The sequence below is a fragment of the Oncorhynchus tshawytscha genome, linkage group LG24 (assembly GCF_018296145.1).
Source record: "Oncorhynchus tshawytscha isolate Ot180627B linkage group LG24, Otsh_v2.0, whole genome shotgun sequence".
NCBI lineage: Eukaryota > Metazoa > Chordata > Actinopteri > Salmoniformes > Salmonidae > Oncorhynchus > Oncorhynchus tshawytscha.
The window spans coordinates 20,708,890-20,729,462 of NC_056452.1; the positions used below are offsets into that span (position 1 = coordinate 20,708,890).

Consider the following 20,573-nt stretch of genomic DNA (forward strand, 5'->3'; position numbering starts at 1 on the left):
TTGTGTGTATAAGGTAGTTGTTGTGAAATTGTTAGATTACTTGTTAGATATTACTGCATGGTCGGAACTAGCAGCACAAGCATTTCGCTACACTCACATTAACATCTGTTAACCATGTGTATGTGACAAATCTAATTTTATTTGATTTTGACATTGGGACCGTTCACAAAGTTCAGAGACCATTAAAAAACAACATTCTTCTGTGCGTATTGGATTACTTAAGCATAACGTTTCCTACAAATTTCCTCATGGTTCTATTTAAATTTGTTCTTATTGTTCAGAGAATGTTAAAACTTTCCATAAAAAAGGAACTTTAGTAAAGTTCAGAGAACATTCTAATAATGTTATTTAAAAACATATACATTCTGTTCTCAGCGTAAAACAAAACTCCCTCTACCCTCTCTTGTTGAGTGTGTTCAGGTGTGTTGGCCACGCCCACTAATTGGCCACACCTGATCTTAATTAGTGATTGTCTCCATTGAAATGGGGTATGTTTGAATAGACTAAAATGAACAACTTTGTATGAGTAAAGAAAAACATGGCATGGTAACTCTGTCCTGATGGCGCAGTGGACTAATTCTATGAATAAAGAACAGAAGATCATAGGTTCAAACCTCACTTATGCTGTGTCTCAATAAAACAGTAATGTTTTTGCACGATTAATGTCTAAGAAAATTAATTTCCATCTGTGCTTAGAGTTCAAGAAAGTTTACCCAAAATAAGCTGGCAGTGTTTTCAAGTCTTTCGGTGGACATTTTAAGGAAGTTACTCAAAAACCTCAAAGTAACCTATAATTTCTCCTAGGAAAACTTTAAAGGAACCAGAATAAAACGCTCTCTCCTGTTCTCAGAACATTTAAAAAAAAACATTATGTTTTACCGGTCAGGAAACATATGGCTTTGTTCTCACAAATTGAAACCAAAAACACATGTTCCCACAACTTCCAAGGAACCAAGTGTGTTAGCTGGGCTTAAATTACAATTTATTTATATTTTAATACATTTTACGATATAGCCAATTTTGACTTTGCAGCTGGCTCATATAGAGGAAATCGCTCACTCCTGCCTCCAGGACAAGATTCATGACAATAAATGTCAGTTATGTCACAGGCCTCTCAGAGTGTTTCCCTAGTGGTGCTGCTGCTGCTGCTGCTGCTGCTGTGCTTAGTTGGGTGACTTAGCCTCAGTCAGTCACAGCCTCACAAAACAAACATGCCTGACTGAACCGGTAGGCAAGCAGGCCACTCTTTATTCATCAGATGTATCTGACTGAGGCTGCAGAGCAGAACCCCCCCCCACAAAACCCATATAGACACCCTTCTCTGTTTTGAACTTTGTAGGAGACCATAGATAGGGGAGACAACATTACCAGCCAGATTCCATGGAGGGTTAGGTTAATTGAAAGCTAATGTGCCGTGTCATGGGGACGTGTGTACTGCAGTAGACGTGCGGTTGTCCCTGTGTACCAGTCAGTGGAGGCTGGCTCATAATAATGGCTGGAACGGAGTGAATGGAATGGCATCAAACACATGGAAACCTTGTGATGTATTTGATACCATTCCACTCCAGCCAATACCTCGAACCCATCCTCCCTAATTAAGAGTCCACCAACCTCCTGTGGTACTAGTGGCTTCCATTTGTCTTTCCCTCAGCCAATGAGAATCCTTTTATCCTCAGACAAATGATGGTTAAAAGGGCAACATGGAGGGTGACGGAGGGTGTCTCAGGCAGTTGCCTGAAATCCAGACACAAGACAGAAAGACACTGGTCCGTGACTTCTGCTGTGACGTCAGAAGCTTTGTGGGGACAAAACATCAGGCCCGGATCGTTTTTACGAGCTCCAGTCGTATATTGTGGTTGTATGCACAATTCACTGGAACCAATTCAAGTTGAGGAAGTCCATTTGTCTCGTTATTCTTTCACAGTCTAAACCTGTATGAAAGGACTGACTGAAGGATGTTTGACCATTTGTCAAAGAGATAGTGAGGGACCCAATTTTCAGTCTCTCAGGTCATCCATGTAAGACATGTTGAGCTCACCAGACCTATTACACAACTGTATGGGTTCTGTCTGCATTAAACACCAGGGATGAAACACGATCAGATCCTGTGTGTACTCAAACCAACAGACATTAATACACAATCTACTGCCAATACTTTATTTACATTCTGTTCATACGGGTTGTAAATACATATCTGATGCTAGCAGTTGTCAAATCACAGAAGAGTCCCTTTGAATATAACCACAGAAGCAAAAACCCATAACTCACACAAAGATTAATCATTGGTTGCTACCACCCTTGATACCATTGCTAAAATGCTTTGGAGAGAAGGCAACAAGGAAACGGGAACCAACGAGCTGAAATGGTGCAGTTGAGTTGAGGGGCGCCGCATGGGGAATTTGATTATCAACAGGCTAGAGAGATATTAACGAGCACGAGACTGAAGAGGCACGCCTCAATGTTCAATTCTCACTTCTCCTTTTTCATCCGCTGAAAATATCAGATTCCACCGGGGCTGTGGTGGTGTTTTGTAACGACAAAACAATGTAGAGCAGTCGGTTATACAGAACGTTTATCTAGGACTAACTGTCCTCTGTATCAATGTCATTTGATCATCATTTGGGGGTTTATGTACGCGACAGCAGGCAGCACACACTTCTTCATATACTTGGTATTCACAATTCCTGTTTCTATGGAAATGTCACAAAGAACAATTCCATTAAATAGGTCTTTCCTATCATTTCAAAAGACCAGGCCACGTGAATTGCTGTTTTTTTTGTGGGCAAAACACATTCCAGTTGTTGCCTGCCACCTCCTAGAACAACGAAGGCAGTAGAGATAGAAAATGGTGATCCCTTCAACACTGGCAACAGGAACACTGGATAGTATTAGCAGACAATGAAGAGAACGCCTTAGTTTCCTGTGTTAAAGAATCAGTGAAGGACATTTGATGCACAGATCCCGAAGTAATGAATACGCTCAATAGCACAGCACTGCCCTTGAAAGTATCTGATCATACTCACACTGAACAGCAATGGCACCATTATTTTTGGAGAACACGGCTTAATGTTTCCAAAACAGAGGTCAGTCAAATGTACAGGGCTTGTAGTTAGTGTATACAACCACTTCATTATCCCACTCATAGGTCGCCTAAGCGAGACCATTGACATGGTTTTCTCAAACTTCTGGCATCTTAAAAGCAAGCTTATTTACACACAGCAGTAAACATTTCCCGACGTGGAGAAAACCATAATGACCTAGAGGCTTTGCACACCAGCTCATACTCACAGGGTCATCCCGACTCAACCCTCTTTTCCATAGCTGGCACTGTTCATGATCCATTTCAACTTGAAATCAGAAAGCATTTATATACATCAAAAACATTAAGACGAATTCTTGTTATACTGGTCATCGTAAAATATGAAGGTCGATCACAAATCAGGTATCTCACACAGAGACAAGAATGAGACTTGATTGGATTTATGTGAAGTTTATAACACTAAGATAAAGGGCAGTTTACACATACAATAACAAACAGACATCTAATTTGTATGAGCATAATTATAACCTGTACATGTATTTCTATTTTACATCGTGGGTTGTGTATTCTCAGTGCATAGCATTACACACAGAGCAACTGTTGAACAGCACAATAGTATCCGAACAGGCTGAAATGGAATAAGGCTGTTTTTAAATTTTTTTTTTTAAAGATTGAAAATAGAATGAGTTATAGCCAACATACCTCTGCACAAAATTAATCCCCGGGAGAAAAAACCCAAACAAAACAATGGAGTGGCGGGAGGGAGGTAGCCCCGCCCACTTCTTCAGGTAACACCTCTTGATTTACTGCACCCCTTCCATCTGAATGCATGACATGTTCTAGAACAGTATTTAACTAGATTTCACCCCCCCCAACTGTAAATGAGAGGCAATGTGTGGCAACCACAGGCATCATTATAACATATTGCACAAATCAGCTAAAAACTAGTGACATAAAACTTAACCTACACACTGGCACCGTTAAAATTATTTTACTTTATTTTTAAGCTGAACCTTGTGTATGCTGCCTGTGAACTCCACAAGTTTTAGCCCATGCCAAAAGGTTCCCCTAGGAATTTGTACTTTAAGGTACTGTGGTAACATGTTTTGAGAATTGGGGCTAGAGATGTCTAGGGTATGGCCTGTGGCCTTAAATCCAGCACCAACCCAACATCATGTGAAAATTGCATGTTTCTATGTTTTGCAGCAGCAAAAAAAAAAAAAAAAAAAAAAGACAATAAGTGTTTCCAATGACAGTGTGCATCGTGTGACTTTAACCAATTATGAGTAGGCATTGCCTGCTAATTGGTTCATGTCATTGGAAACTCATCTTCCTCTAAGCTTTCCAATGACATCAACCAATTAGACAACCCTACCTATAATTGGTAAAAAAAAAAAAACACGATGCACACCAATGGTGCCAATTAGAATTTTTTTTACATTTTTTACTACTAAACATAGAAGCGATTCACGTGTTGATGTTGGGGTGGTGCTGGAGATGAATATGAAACATTCAGAAATGTCTCTTAAACATACACTCCTTAATATTGAGGCCATTGAATAGATTGACATTTCAGCTGCTGAACATCCAGATAGTATATTTTTTTGCCCGATAGTTTACCTGCAGTTTTTACCAGAAAACACGAACATCGGCAAATAGTTAATTCCATTTTTTTTCTCTCCAAATTTTTATTTATTTTCTTTAAAAAAAATAAAAAAGGGTCAGGACATTTTCAGTCAAAGTAACAAATTGTTGTTTCTATGGGGGATGCATGAATACAAGATTTAGGTAAACCTAGCCATTTTAATCCACCGTCCTTCACTGATCGCAAGGCTTTGTTTTACTAAGGGGAACAACGGGTGAGGAGACTGATTCACTGACTGAGACCCTGCAAAACCCTGTAACAGTGCAAAAGTCTATTGCTCTATTAATAGTAGCTTTAAATATGTACTTTAACTATCAAGTCAGTGCTTGGGCAGAATGGTAGATTTCAAAGCAATAGCAGAGAAAGCTGTGTCAACTTCAAGTAAGGCAAAGAACATCTCCCATAGGCCCCACCTTAAAGAACAAAGAAAACAAACAAACAGAAATAATTATCAAGCTTACTTTTGGCAGGTTTTCAGTGATGTCATAAAATGTAAACAAAAAAAAGTATTCTAGATGAAGTGTTCCTGGGTTGGCTAGGGTACACTTTACGATGAAGAGAAACAGACAAAAGAAACAGAGACACCTAAGGAAAGTAGTCTAAAAACAAGCCGACATGAAACGGCATGTGCGATGGATTGTTGAAAAGAGGGAAGCCTTCATGTCAAGAGTACAGGAAAAGGCAGCTTACATCACTACCCTCAGTGCAGATTCCTGGGTCTGGCCCGTGGCATGCCACAGAGGCCAGGTGTTACAAAAAAATTTGGCATGCTGAAAATAAATGATACATATTTAAATATTCGCATATATAGGGCTCTTTATATTTCATAAGCAAGCACAAGACTTTGTAAAATCTGTAGCTGCGCTAATTTCATTCCCCAACGGAATGAAACCTGTTTTTGAAAAGGAGAAGGAAAAACGCAACGAAAAGGGAAGTAACCCCAACCAGTTAGGGACAGCAACTGCAGAAAAATGCACGTGGGGGTGCCCATTAAAAAGTTCTCACACAGAAGTAGTGTATGCCACTGAAGCTACTTGCACCATAGGATAGGTACAGATTCTTGGCTCCGTTGTTGTTGGATCGTAAGCATGCAGCTTGGCAGTTTAAGCACCTTTTGTTGGATGTACAAGTGATCCGGATCTCATTGGGCCAAATACGATAAGGCTGCAAAACAAGTCATTCAAGGAGTAAAAGATCTGATGTCTCAAGAGGAAAAAAAACAACCTAAAGAGCACCTAAGTTCACATATTATCCACTCCTGGGTTGATCAAAACCTGCATTAAACACCCCTGGATCGGTTCACAGACAAAGCTGCACATTCAATCCCACTCTGTCGCCTCGGCCTCTTACCAAGCGTCACCTCTATTGGCCTTACTGAACATGTGTCAAGACTAGGTCAGCATCACCACTTCTGGTGCGTCCATGCACAGACTAAGATGGCAAAAAGTGCAGTGTGTCGAAAATCTTTCTAGAGACTGAGGGGACACCGACCCAGACGCACTAATGCAGGTTTGGAGACATGCTGTAGTACGGCATGTCATAACATACACATTTGGAACAGATTACCCCTCTATAAGCACATTACACACTGAAAATGAATGCAAACCATGATAACATTGTCCTCTGTGATGGCCAAAACTGTATCCGGTTACTGTTAAAAAAAAAGAAGGGGGGCGACACCATGTACTTTATGATAAAACACAAGGCCATTCTAAATGGCTTGCCAAAAGACTGAAGTTATACCTGCAGATACCATGAAAATAAAGGATGCCATTTTTGACCTCCTGGCTATAAATAAAAATCAGCTTTAGAAATCTATTTTGTTGTTGTTGAAAAACATGGTATACAATTTATTAAACAACAATTCCAATAACATGCACACCGTTTGTCGTTTAACTATAGTGTTCACGTTATTGCAACACTGGCTTCCCTGCCGTTTTGTGTTCCATTTACCTTAACATAAAAACATCAACAATACATGGGACACTGGGTTTCTGCATACCTTGAACAGACATGATAGAAGGTATGGACATTGGTTAGATGTCATGTAGCTTAATAATTATAATAATAACCACAATAATAATCATAAGTCGACTGGAGAAATTCTAACATGCAGTTTACACTGCACAAACTCATGTGAGACCACCTGCAAAAAGCACAAGAAGCATTCACAGTAGACAGGATGGAAGGGGTGGTAAGTGGGGTGGTAGGGGCATGGTGGAGGGCAACGAATGAAGTGGGAGAAAGTGACAGAAGCACTGGCCTTGGTTTCCACAGGAGATGGAGCAGTGAAATTTATGATTTCCAATAAGCCTTTCCAATACCGGATCTCACATCTCCTGATAGCGGAAATCTTCTTCTATAGGTCTTTGACACAAAAAGGTATAACACTACAGCTACTGAACCTTTTCCCACTCAACAACGGTGTCAATACATTCCGGATGAACGAGCTGGGGAGGGGCAAAACATTTCAAAAGAACAAAGAAAACTTGGTCAGCATTGTTCCTAAAATTGGTGGCATATTCCGTGACGCAAATGTCCTGCTGCTGTAGGTTGGTGGGGAAAAAGGTACTTGCTTTTCAGTTTATATTCAAGTTCCTTTTTTCCCCTCTGAAAGATATTTTTATTTTTATTTTTTTTACTTCCCATAAAAATCTCACACTTTCGTTATTTGCGTGTGTTGATCTTCGTCAAACGGTTCGTTCTCCGGGTCAGAGTCTGTGGTGTCAGAGTATCGGTAATGGTCCGCCTCGTTGTCACTAACGTCTGGCGTTAGCGAGGTGGAAGTGCTGGCCTCAGAGTTGAAGATGTCCTCCACGGTCTTGGTAAAGTACAGCTTCACCTGGAGTTCCAGAGAAAACGTTATTATCCACAAACTGAAACACGCCAATGGATCTATACAACGGGGAAACATTTCATCTGAGCGAAGCGGTGAGAGCATTTGGTCACACTATTTGGATAATCCACCTGTAGATGCTCTACAGATAGTATGACCATCTGTTGATAAGCAACTGCTTGCTGATGTAACAGTTAGGTTTAGAATAAAGGTTAGGGTTAGTAGATAGACTGTAGAGCATCTATAGATGGACTATTCAAATAAAGTGGTACCGCACATTCATCTTGGCACAAAACAGTCAAATATTTCACCAAACATTCATAAAAAAGGTATATTCCCCCAACCCCCAATCAAAGAAAGTCTCATTCACCTGACTGACCTTGAAGTTGGGGGAGAAGTATCGGTTTGCTTTATCCTTGTTGGCCTTGTCCAGGTCGTTCTTTGTCAGTGAGAGGATCAGGTAATCCTTGTCGTTGTCCCCCGTTCCTGCAGTTTGGTTTCCTGCCTGCTCCTTTGGTAACGTCGCCGTTGGTAACGTCTCCGTTGGTAACGTCCCGTTCTCAACCTTCTCAAAGTTCTCCTCTGGTCCAGGGACAAAGAAGGTATTCACCCAAAAGTGAAACATCTTGTCCTGATGGAAAAATACATGCGGGGGGGTGAATAAAAGGCTAAAATAATAACTCAGTTACAAAGTTACAGCATCTCCGTTACAAAAGCAGTTACATCATCTCAACCGCGACACAGGCTATACTCCAATCAGAACTCGTGTTTAAGTTAAATCTCGCATATAAAAATCAAGAACCACAAGGCCCATTACCTTCTTCATCATTTTATTCTGTTTGTGGAAGAACTCCACCTTGATGTCTCCGCACACGGGCAGCGGCTGGGGGAACTCGAAGAACACATACTTCTCCTCCTTCCGCGTGTTCACCGGGTTGGACGTGTGGATCTTTACCTTGAGCTGGTACACCACAAACTGAGGATCTGTGGGAGAGCACAAATGAACACCAGTCACTCTCCTGGTGGGTGGAGAGACACAGTGACAACAACCAAGTACATATTATTTACATCTCGGTAAATTAGGAATGGAGGACAGAAAAGAAAAGGGCCAGAATTACATAGTACCACTGCCAGGAATATTAATTATAGAAAAGACGGTTACAGTAACATGCTATAAAGGGCCCTAAGAAAAGAAGAGTTGACCAAAACCAAGCACATTTGAGGGAGTACTTCTGGTCTAAGATCAGTCCACTGAGATGGAGGGGGAATTGATAGTTACCTTACGAAGTTTAACACCACCAACAATCTACAACCTAGTTCAACAACACCACCTTCATCTACAACAACCTCCTAGTCAACAGGGAAACATTGGATGAAAAGCTGATCATTATTATTACCCCAGTGCCAATTCCCTTTCCTGAAACCATGTGGAATCTGCTCGCTCTTGTTTTTAACAGAAGTGTCCCCTTAGAAAGAGAAAAGGAGATTAACACAGAGTCCTGCAGCAGCCCTGCCTGGGCTTGGGTAGAGCTGGGTTATCAAGGCTATGTACAAATACTGTAGCATATACATGTTCACAACCATTCATAAACAGATTCTAACTTACCATTTCAACATGCGGACAGCAACTTCCCATTGTCAAGTTATTAGGACCTTAACCAATAGAACAATTATGGAACGTCCTTTTATGCAATCATAATATTTATAGTAATGCATTTCCTAACATACAGGCCTTAATAAGCATCAACTAACATTTTCCTTCAAAAAAAGAAAACCGACAGAAAACATTTGTCATCTACTAATAATCATTTGAGGGGCTTTGGCGTTGAAATGAAAACCACTTCAACACTGTGTTGTGCAATGGGAACACACCACATAGTGGTTTGTGTGTTCAGAATAGGGATAAAATAACAGGGATTGACATTAAAGCCAAAAAGACACTTGCCAATCGGCAAGTCCAGAGTATTTTTTGGTTTCCCCGAAAATGTAAATTAGCCATTTACAAGCAGAAGTACCATATATTGCCTGCCTAACACCTACACATAAGGGAAGAATCAGAAAAGACCAGTACTAGAATTCTTTTAATTTTTCTTGTTATCAGTTTTTTTAAATCTCAGTGTAGGCTCTACTTGCCAGAATGCCATAAATTGTCCATCTTTCACTTAAACAATGGGGTGGAAACAGAAAGATACTACCGGCATTCTTTTCAGGTTGGATGTTTTCACCTGTTTTTTAAATCATCTGCCCAATAGGCCAACCTCAGAAGGCTGCTCAGTTCACTTGCCCCAGGCAATAGGTCAACCGACAGAAATATGGATTAATGAAGTGAAGAGGTTAAATTCCAGACACAGCTGACAAGACACCCACGTGCACATGGCTGTTGTATTGTAAATATGGTGATGGTGGAGTGGTGGCCTGAGGGGAACACGCTGAATGTGTTTGGTAAGCTGTTATGAAATGTAATGTATTATTTTAAACTGTATGTAACGTTCTTATGTTTCTGGACCCCAGGAAAAGTAGCTTCTGCCTTGGCAGCAGCTAATGGAGATCCATAATAAATACAAACACAAAAGAGCAGCCACTGATGACAATCACACAGAGTGGGGGTTGTTATAGCATAGCAGGGCGTGAAACTGCCAGGGACCTCGAAATACGATAATACCACAGTTCTATATGTATTGCGATTCGATATTGCGATTTGATGTTCCAAACATATTGCTCACTATATCTCTGCTGCAGAGATGAGACCATGAGAACATTTGTTTTGATCAGTGGTAATAAAAGTGCCAAAAACATGTTGGCTCACGATTTAAAAAGATGGAGAACAAGCTATAGGATCAAATTAAAAATAGACTCTTGCCCAGTGTTTCCCCAGATTTATTTAGCAGCGGAGGGCTGCTGATGCTAAGTTGTTGCCTTCACTCCAAAACAATATGGTAAAACGTTCAACATAAATTTAAAGACGACTAAAAGCCAGATATAAAGTATATAGAAAAGATAATGTAGTATAATATTTTAAAATCAGATCATCTTTAAGAACCACCAAAATAAAAATCTAGTCAGGGAAATCTCAAATTCAAAAAATGTCATGGCGTGGGCCCCCCCCCCCATTGATAAAAATAATAAGTATATGTATACACACATACACACGACTCACTCAGTTAGCATAACATAGCAAAATGTGTAGAATCTGTGGCCAAGTGGAGGACCTCTAAAATATTGGGTCGGAGATAGCGCCATTGGCCACGCCCACTACCATGCTAACTTTGCCACCGCTGCTGGAAGCAATTCTATGGGAAACACTTGTTGCCGCAGGTACAGCGAACTAGCGATAGCTAACAAAACATGTATAATTATTGGAGTCCAATTATCAATATAATATACACTGAACAAAAAAACAAGTTACAGTTCATATGAGGAAACCAGTCAATTGAAATAAATGAATTAGCCCCTAATCTATGGATTTAACATGACTGGGCAGGGGCTCAGCCATGGGTGGGCCTGGGAGGGCATAATCCCACCCACTGGGGAGCCAGGCCAAGCCAATGATAGAGTTTTTATTACAGACAGAAATACACCTCAGTTTCATCAGCTGTCCCAGTGGCTGGGCTCATTCTATCCCGCAGGCGAATAAGTTGGATGTGGAGGTCCTGGGCTGGTGTGGTTACACGCGGTTTGCGATTGTGAGGCCGGTTGGATTTACTGCCAAATTCTCTAAAACGCTGTTGGCTTATGGTAGAGGAATTAACATTCAATTCTCTGGCAACAGCTGTGGTAGACATTCCTGCAGTCAGCATGCCAATTGCACGCTCCCTCAACACTTGAGACATCTGCAGCATTGTGTTGTGAAACAAAACTGCACATTTTAGAGTGGCCTTTTGCCCACAGCACAAGGTGCACCTATGTAATGAGCATGCTGTTTAATCAGCTTCTTGATATGCCACACCTGTCAGGTGGACAGATTATCTTGGCAAAGGTGAAATGCTCACTAACAGGAATGTAAACTAATTTGTGCACAACATTTGAGAGAAATAAGCTTTTTGTGTATCGGACATTTATGGAATATTTTAAGATCACATGAAACATGGGACCAGCACTTTACATGTTGGATTTAGATTTTGAGTATAATTACTAAATACTTTTATGATATGTAATGTATTGTTTTTTTTACCCTCATCACTATTTGAAGTCTTCTGGCAATCCAGCGAGGTACAGTTAAAGTCAGAAGTTTACATACACCTTAGCCAAATACATTTAAACTCAGTTTCACAATTCCTGACATTTAATCCTCGTAAAAATTCCCTGTCTTAGATTCATTAGGATCACAACTTTATTTTAAGAATGTGAAATGTTAGAATAATAGTAGAGAGAATGATTTATTTTAGCTTATATTTCTTTCATCATATTCCCAGTGGGTCAGAAGTTTACATACACTCAATTAGTATTTGGTAGCATTGCCTATGAATTGTTTAACTTGGGCCAAACGTTTCAGGTAGCCTTCCACAAGCTTCCCACAATACGTTTGGTGAATTTTGGCCTATTCCTCCTGACAGAGCTGGTGTAATGGAGTCAGGTTTGTAGGCCTCCTTGCCCACACACGCTTTTTCAGTTCTGCCCACAAATTTTCTAGAGGTTTGAGGTCAGGGCTTTGTGATGGCCACTCCAATACCTTGACGATGTTGTCCTTAAGCCATTTTGCCACAACTTTGCAAGTATGCTTGGGGTCATTGTCCATTTGGAAGACCCATTTGCGACCAAGCTTTAACTTCCTGACTTGATGTCTTGAGATGTTGCTTCAATATATCCACAGAATTTTCCTTCCTTATGCTGCCATTTATTTTGTGAAGTGCACCAGTCCCTCCTGCAGCAAAGCACCCCCACAACTGTGCTTCACAGTTGGGATGGTGTTCTTCGGCTTGCAAGCCTCCCCCTTTTTCCTCCAAGCGTAACAATGGTCATTATGGCCAAACAGTTATTTGTGTTTCATCAGACCAGAGGAAATTTCTCCAAAAAGTACAATCTTTGTCCCCATGTGCAGTTGCAAACCATAGTCTGCCTTTTTTTATGGCGGTTTTGGAGCAGTGGCTTCTTCCTTGCTGAGCGGCCTTTCAGGTTATGTACGGTAGATACTTTTGTGCCAGTTTCCTTCAGCATCTTCCCAAGGTCCTTTGCTGTTATTCTGGGATTGATTTGCACTTTTCTCACCAAAGTACATTAATCTATAGGAGACAGAACGTGTCTCCTTCTTGAGCGGTATGACGGCTGCGTGGTCCCATGGTGTTTATACTTGCGTACTATTGTTTGTACAGATGAACGTGATACCTTCAGGCATTTGGAAATTGCTCCCAAGGATGAACCAGACTTGGAGGTCAATTTTTTTCTTCTTCTGAGGTCTTGGCTGATTTCTTTTGATTTTCCCATGATGTCAAGCAAAGAGGCACTGGGTTTGAAGGTAAGCCTTGAAATACATCCACAGTAACACCTCCAATTTACTCAAATTATGTCAACTAGCCTATCAGAAGCTTCTAAAGCCATGACATAATTTTCTGGAAATTTCCAAGCTGTTTAAAGGCAGTCAACTTTGTGTATGTAAACTTCTGACCCACTGGAATTGTGATATAGTGAATTATAAGTGAAATAATCTGTCTGTAAACAATTGTTGGAAAAATTCCACATCATGCACAAAGTAGATGTCCTAACTGACTTTCCACAAATTTCTTGTTAACAAATTGTAGTTTTGGCGTGGTTGAAAAATGAGTTAATGACTCTAATCTAAGTGTATGTAAACTTCCGACTTCAACTGTGTAGGCTGCCTTCAAACAACTGGGAACTCTGAAATGTCCGTGTGTAAATGACAACTGAGAACTCGGGTAAATAAAAAATATATATATATATAAAAAAAAAGAGGTCAGACTGGGAAAACCCTTTTTTTTTAGCAGTCTTCTGAATCTTTCTAGAGCTCCGAGTTTCTGACCTGAAGATCACGGACGTCATGATTTGACCTTGTCCGCCCCCCAACTGTCTTGAACGCACGAATAAAACCCTTTATTCTCTGATTATACCGCCAAGTCAAATGACCAGTGAGCCAAGCAAAATAATAGCAGGGAAACCACACAATTCTGACGAGCATAACCGTCATTACAAAACGGTACGTTCCACTGTGGTTAATGTCAGCTTTGCATGGAGCAAAGGGCAAAAGATCATGCAACATCAAGAAGCAAAGCTGTGCAAAGCAGAGGACGGAGGCAGGACAATGAACTGAAGCTCACATTGTCAAAGTGTGAAAGCCAGTAGCACACAAGCCCAAGGTCAGGAGGATACAGGAAAGAAACAGGATTGAGACCAATGACGAGGAAATCACTTACGACACGTTCCTCCACTGAACATGGGCACCGTCTCGAACACCATCTTGTGGAAGAGCAGAGCCACTGGTTTGTAATCCAGCTGGTTCTTGAGAAGGTGGCTATAGTAATAGACATAGCGCCTCTGGCTGGGGATTGTCACTCCCTGAATGGGAAAAGAGAAACACTGAAGTTTTTTTACTCCGTCTGTAAAGAGGACATTTACAATATCAAATCATGACGACAAGCCTTTATAGGAGCCTCACAAATGTTCAAGTCAGGAAGATCAGCGGTAACTCAAGCAACTATTCATAATGTATCCTTCAATTAAGATAATGATTAGAGATATACTAGAATCAACCACGACGACCAGGCCTATGGTGTGGAGTTGACGACTATCATCGTAATCCTCCATTTAACCCTTATGTTACCAGCGAGGTACGTTGAAAATGGCCTGGGGAAGAGTTAGAGGGTTGAATGATCTAAATGGATAATGGGGATGATCCGTTTCCAAGACAGTATGGCTGCGTTTACACATGCAGCCCAATTCTGATATTTTTTCCCACTGAACAATTGGTCTGTTGACCAATCACGTCAGATCTTTTCACATCAGATCTTTTTCAGAGTTGATCTGATTGGTCAAAAGACCATTTAGAGGACAAATATCATAATTGGGCTGCCTGTGTAAACACAGCCTTAGAGGGCCAGACTGGAACAATAAAATGTACCTTCTTATCCCTGGTCCTGACTTCTCCATAGAAGTCCAGAGCTTCTTGTGCTTTGAGGAACTTGCCCCGGTGTAACAGGTAAGCACAGATCATGACACCCGTACGTCCCTTTCCAGCTTTACAGTGAATCGCCGCCACGTGATTGTCATCCTCACTTAACCACTGGTCAAGATCTTCGCAGAACGGTTTAATCAGCTCCAGCTGGGGGGGATTGTGATCCTCAAACGGATATTGTGCAACTGGAGACAGACGGAGAGAGACTGAGCTCAGTTAGATAATGTCACACGTAGGTTTTTAGTTAAAGATTGATTCATTCAATGACAGCCTGAATGAAAGTGATGTTTTCACTGTAATGTCTCACCTCTGCAATTGAATTTGGATGCGTCATAATGTCGCTCAGCGCACCTATAAAGGGACAAACAAAAATGTTGCTGTAGTAGTGGACTACAAACGGGAGCATTCTTTCATTTGTACAATCGATCTGTCAGCATACAGATTATTTCAACGACTGCAACCTCATGAATTCCACACAGATTCAGCCAACTGTTGAATAATATATCCATTGTGTTTACTGAGCTCTCTCTACTTCTCTTAATAGTTAAGATGATTGTTATCAATGAGAAACCTGTGATCCTTAGTATCTTTGTAGCTCACAGTTAAGTCAGTCAGTGCCAGTCTACTAGGTAACGACTTCAAACTGAGGAAAACATGGTTGTAAATTCCTTTTCCAGGGCAAAACTATACCAAACGGTTACCATGATATGATTGTTCTGAAACGTCATCACAATGCCTGGGCCTATCCACCAAGAACCACTGGGCCCTGTATTTAAAAAATTATCTGGATTTCGCCTATCCGATAGGATTAGACGCATAGCAATAGAATAGACAAATCATTGCTTGAATGGGGACTCCCGTTCTATTCACTCAATTTCTATGCATTTAATCCTATACGATAGGCGAAATCCAGATAGACAACTGGGCCCTGATGACTTAAGGCAAATAAGAGCTACTGTGGTTTACATTCTAAAACAGAAAGGCTTTTCCTCCTCCAGGGCTATATTCCACAGACATTTTCTGCATTACATCAGACAACTTTGCAGCACAGCAACCGCTGCTGACCATACTGCATATGCACAGGCAAAATAGACAGATACCAGGGTACTCACAGATTATAGATCTTGTAATGATTTTTGTGCTTAGAGTCCAGAAACCTGAGAGAGAGAAGAGGAGAATTACTTTTGCATCCAGAACACATTTTTAGCTAATTCTGATCCAACTTACCTTCCAACACTAAACGGCCCTCTAAATCACATTCTTAAAACAGAGCATAATGCCAGAATGGCACAGACAGGGGGCAGACTGACGGCCTCTCAGACAAGCTAAATAATACAGTGTTACAACATTGACTATCAGCAGGGTGTTGGTCGTTCAGGTAGGCTCATATATCTAAAAACAACAGCTTCTGAGAAATGAAAAATACATTTTTTCCCCTTGAACTTTTCCAAAAGCCCACACCTATGAGTCTACATCCTCAAATAATTTTTTTTATTTGTCACATGCGCCAAATACAACAGGTATAGATAGACCTTACCCAACAACGCAGTTAAGAAAATAAGAATAAAGAAAATATTTACTAAATAAACTAAAAGTGAAAAAAAGTTACAATACCGAGTCAATATGCGGGGATACAGGTTAGTCCGAGGTAATGGAGGTAATATGTACATGTAGGTAGGGGTAAAGTGACTATGCATAGATAATAAACAGCAAGACGCTGTTAAGGAGCCTTTTGGACGTAAACTGGATGCTCCGGTACCGCTTGTCATACGATAGCTGAAAGAACAGTCTATGACATGGGTGGCTGGAGTCTGACAATTTTTAGGGCCTGTGTAAATTGAAGGAAATTGGTGCGCAATAAAATAAGTAGGGTCAGGTTAAGTTCACAGGTGGCTTGCAGGTCACTCCTTTGGTTTCAGTTGACACATCAGGCAAGCCTCTGAAGCTGGCTCAACAGCATGCATTTCAAACATTATATTCAGTCCGACCTCTGTCGCCCATATAATGATAAACAGTGAGAAAGGATCAGGGATTCCAAACTGTAAAACATGTATAATAATATTAATGGGGGGGATATTTTCAATGTAAACTTAAACAACTAAAACCAGATCAAGTATTTAGAAAAAATGAATTGAACTATAACTTTAAATAAAGTCTGAGAACTAACATGCCATGGCAGAATATGTAGAATCCCGAATATGTAGAATCCCTGGAAATTCGCTTTTAAAATGCTAAAATATAACTCAGCACCCTGGAGAAATTCTGAGATTTGTTGGAAATTGGCTTACATTACAGGGCCCTCTAAAATGTTCAGCCTCGCTCCCACAGGGTTTGGTTAAGGTAGTTAGGACAGGTTACCTACCTGCTGTTTTCATTGTTTACCTTTTCCCCCTCATTCCTTTACATTCTAAGAAACCCCTTGTTTATTTTTGACAGGGACGTCGACATGCACATTTAGGAGAAGTACTTACCGTACTACATCATCAATGTTGTTTCTGTAGACACCCTCAAGTCTTTCAGCAGGAAAGCCCATAGCAATTATGTTCGGATAAATATCTGAGCGCAGGAGTCAAGGAAACCAGGAGGTTGGCTGCTTAAAGGTCAGAGACTAAAGAAAGGAATTACACACACCTAGGCCAATACAACAACCCACATACAATTGGTGTACAATGCAAACAAACAGCTCTTTGATATGCCCAAACACAGATGGCTTATATCATAGCTTACATCAGACATGCATTGCTTATCGTGACAGATCAATCACGGCAGAGAAGTATGGACAACAGGACAGAGCCTGGGTAATATAGACCAGACCCCCCCCACCCATCATCATCATCACCTCTTCGAAAGAAAAAGCATTACATCACTCACATCATCAATACAGGTATAAACAAAGCTCAAGTTGCTCTAATTTGCGCATGCCTTTTCACTTGGGAAATACATCCAAGCACACATTTTTTTTATTTAAGCATACAAAGATTCCCTATTTGGTCAAATAATTCATCAGAATTGGCTACTACTATATGAAATGCATACAAAACACGATCTCTAAATTATTCTTCCATGTTTACTGTTCATTTACTGAAACCCAGGCCGTCTTGTCACACACTTACGTATCCTGATAGTGTATTTTACATTTGAACTGGCATAAATCACAATGACGTCATGCTCCAAAAGTACCCGAGACTACTGCAATGACAAATGCACTGGTCAGCATGAGCAGAGCCTCACTGTTCCAATCAAATAAATAAATCCATGGACTGAATGGGATCAATTCAATTTTCACAGAACATAGTTCTCTCTTGGTTGGACGAGGTCTCTTGAAAATGAGATGTTATCTCAATGAGACGAACCTAGGTAAAAGGTTAAATAAAATAAGCCTGCCATTTCCAGCAACACCATTTAGCAGAATAATTGTCATATTCGTAATAGCACAGTTAAGATCTGGTGGAGAGGCATTGTTGCCGATGTGAAATCTCATCACTATTTTAAAACCAAACCCTAGAACTGGAGAGGAATCATTACATAACAGGAACAACCATGGCTACACTGCCTTCCCGAACACTGCCACAATGACTGGCACAATAGTTCTCTCACATCTAAATATGTTTGATGGAACAAGGTGATTTAGCTATAATCCCATGTTTCGCTCATACATGATCTAACTCAAAAAATACTTACATTAGGCAAACCCAGTTCTGTTTTGTATTTGTATAAAATAAAATGCACAGCGCTTCCTGAGATCACTGAACCTCAATCAAAGGGTCATAGCCACAGCAAAGAGTAGTTTACCAATTGAAGTGCAATACATTACCACTAAACATGCTAATATTGTACTACAGTACTAAGCCACACTTCCTCCCTCCAATTAGGCTCATAACCTTTAACTGGCTTTTAATCTATGCATTCTACATGCACCTACACTTTCACCATTTGATTGCATACCTTGCAAGGTTAGGTGACGCATTTCAGACATAGCTAACTTCTGAACAGTAATTTTGATAATCGTCACTAAACACAATCTCCAACAATACCTCAAATCAATACAAACATGCTGAGCTCATTAAGCTAGACGAAAAAAGTTAAAATATCTCAAGACGACCAAACCAATAATTATGTTCATTCAAGCACATTGAAATTGGCACATTCCACTAACTAGATAGCGCTATTATAAATCGTATTAATAAGCTACCATTTCCTCTCACTCTGATAATGACTCAATGCTTTTAGGTCTTTGTCTGGCTAGAAGGAGGACTGATTGAGAATATAATGTGAATCTAATCCATTATAGCATGTTACATTATTATGTAGGCCAGAGGACCTTAATAATGCGTCGCAAAAAGGTTGATCTCTTTGTTCCCCATCCAGGGGAAGCTAACTATTTATTAGCCAACTAACCGGTGACATATTCAGTTGACATCAACCAAATAATTAAGACAACTTATCAAGATCAATTTGCTAGATTTAACGTTTACTACCACTACATTAGCCAGCTACGTTATCCATGATGTTGAATCTCTCGTTCAGTTATCATGATGATGATGATGGACGTGCAAACTACTAGCTAGCGAAGCTAACGTTATGCAAGCTATGAGATTTATCTAGTTATCAAGACTCTGCGTTTAGTTTCACAGGTCACACACACCGTTGTCAAATACTGTAGCAATTTAGCAGAGTAGGTTAGCATATAACCTGGTTGCTAATTGACCTAGCTAGGTAGTCAGCTAGTTGACCAACCAGTGACGAGGGAGCGAACCAACCAACCAGACGTTCTGTCATTAGCTTTTCACAGCTTGCTAACTCATATATATATATATATATATATATATATTTTTTTATTTTTAAATTAATGTTCACGTTAACTAGCTAATCATCTTTTGTAGAAAGGTTAAGTTATCAATCTAGGTATTATAGCTAGTTAGCAAGGTAACGTTAATAGAGACAGATGAACATAGTCTGACATAAAAAACTAGTCAGCTAATATTACGGCCATTCAACAAAAAGGATACAAGTCAAGTCCAAGTCAAACCCATCCTCCTGGTATCTCCTTTTGTTTCGGCTGACAATTTCCTTTATGATTGCAGCCATATCTGTCACAGGAGTCTTTAACGTTTTTATATTAAGAGAAAGTATTGTTGTTGCCTTTGTATGAAATGCTGCCAATATTTCTCCCTCGCAATCCCGTTGGTGTCAAACGTTGACAGCTAACGTGAGTTAGCTAAGCTAGCCGTGCTAGCTAGAATAGCTTCTGCTGCTGCTGGGTCATAAAGGAGGGCCTCTCTCCGTTCCACCACAGGCCCGGCTTCCCAGATCCCACAATTTGACACAAAATCCTCCAGATGAATAGGTGATTAATTATCCAGCCCTCGAACCGTTGTATTTTAAGAGCGTACCAAGTATCTGATTTGGCCAAAGGCGCCGTGATTATGCCAGAAAAGCGGAGAGAAATCTCCCCGACGTTCCTTGCCCAGAATAGTGACTGTGACACACACACTCGATCTCTGCACACACGTAGCTAGATATGGCTAGCGTATCTAGTTAGCATGTCAATTCTTCAACAACAAAAAGAGAACTCATCCGACAAAACGATCCACGTCGTCGGAACTAAAAAAATATGACAGGAAAATTGACAGCCTCCACCTTAAACATAGCTAACAAATCTGTGTAATTATATTACTCGCCCGCACTTCTTCCCTGACACGTCCCTTTCCCTACTGACTCGTTCCTCTCGCTGCTCTCGCAAACTTCCATGATGGCTTCCGCTCCAATTGAGAAAGGCTACGATTGGACGTAATGTTATGCCGCAGTGTAAAATAGTTCTTCAAAAACATCTATCCGGCGAAACGCGATTAGGACAACACGTAAACTAGTGCAGAATAAATTGACAAAGCAATACATTATATCATGAAATATGTATCTTTCATTGTAT

General features: G+C 40.4%; 1 protein-coding gene across 4 annotated transcripts; it reads right to left on the reverse strand.

The window, feature by feature from the left end:
- Nucleotides 1-3,474: 3,474 nt before the first annotated feature.
- Nucleotides 3,475-20,424, reverse strand: LOC112223442 (phosphatidylinositol 3,4,5-trisphosphate 3-phosphatase and dual-specificity protein phosphatase PTEN). Of its 4 annotated transcripts, none has more exons than XM_042305503.1 (10): nt 19,654-20,424; nt 17,116-17,200; nt 15,757-15,801; nt 14,952-14,995; nt 14,591-14,829; nt 13,887-14,028; nt 8,919-8,987; nt 8,339-8,505; nt 7,892-8,152; nt 3,475-7,527 (listed from the first exon to the last, which is right to left on the reverse strand). In XM_042305503.1, the coding sequence occupies exons 1-10, from the start codon at nt 19,730-19,732 to the stop codon at nt 7,342-7,344; spliced, it is 1,317 nt and encodes a 438-aa protein (XP_042161437.1). In that variant the 5' UTR covers nt 19,733-20,424; the 3' UTR covers nt 3,475-7,341. The 4 variants fall into 4 exon arrangements, with proteins under 4 accessions (XP_042161437.1, XP_042161438.1, XP_042161439.1 ...); XM_042305504.1 differs by having other exon boundaries at nt 7,901-8,152; nt 19,654-20,423; XM_042305505.1 differs by lacking the exon at nt 8,919-8,987.
- Between the last annotated feature and the right edge of the window lie 149 nt (nt 20,425-20,573).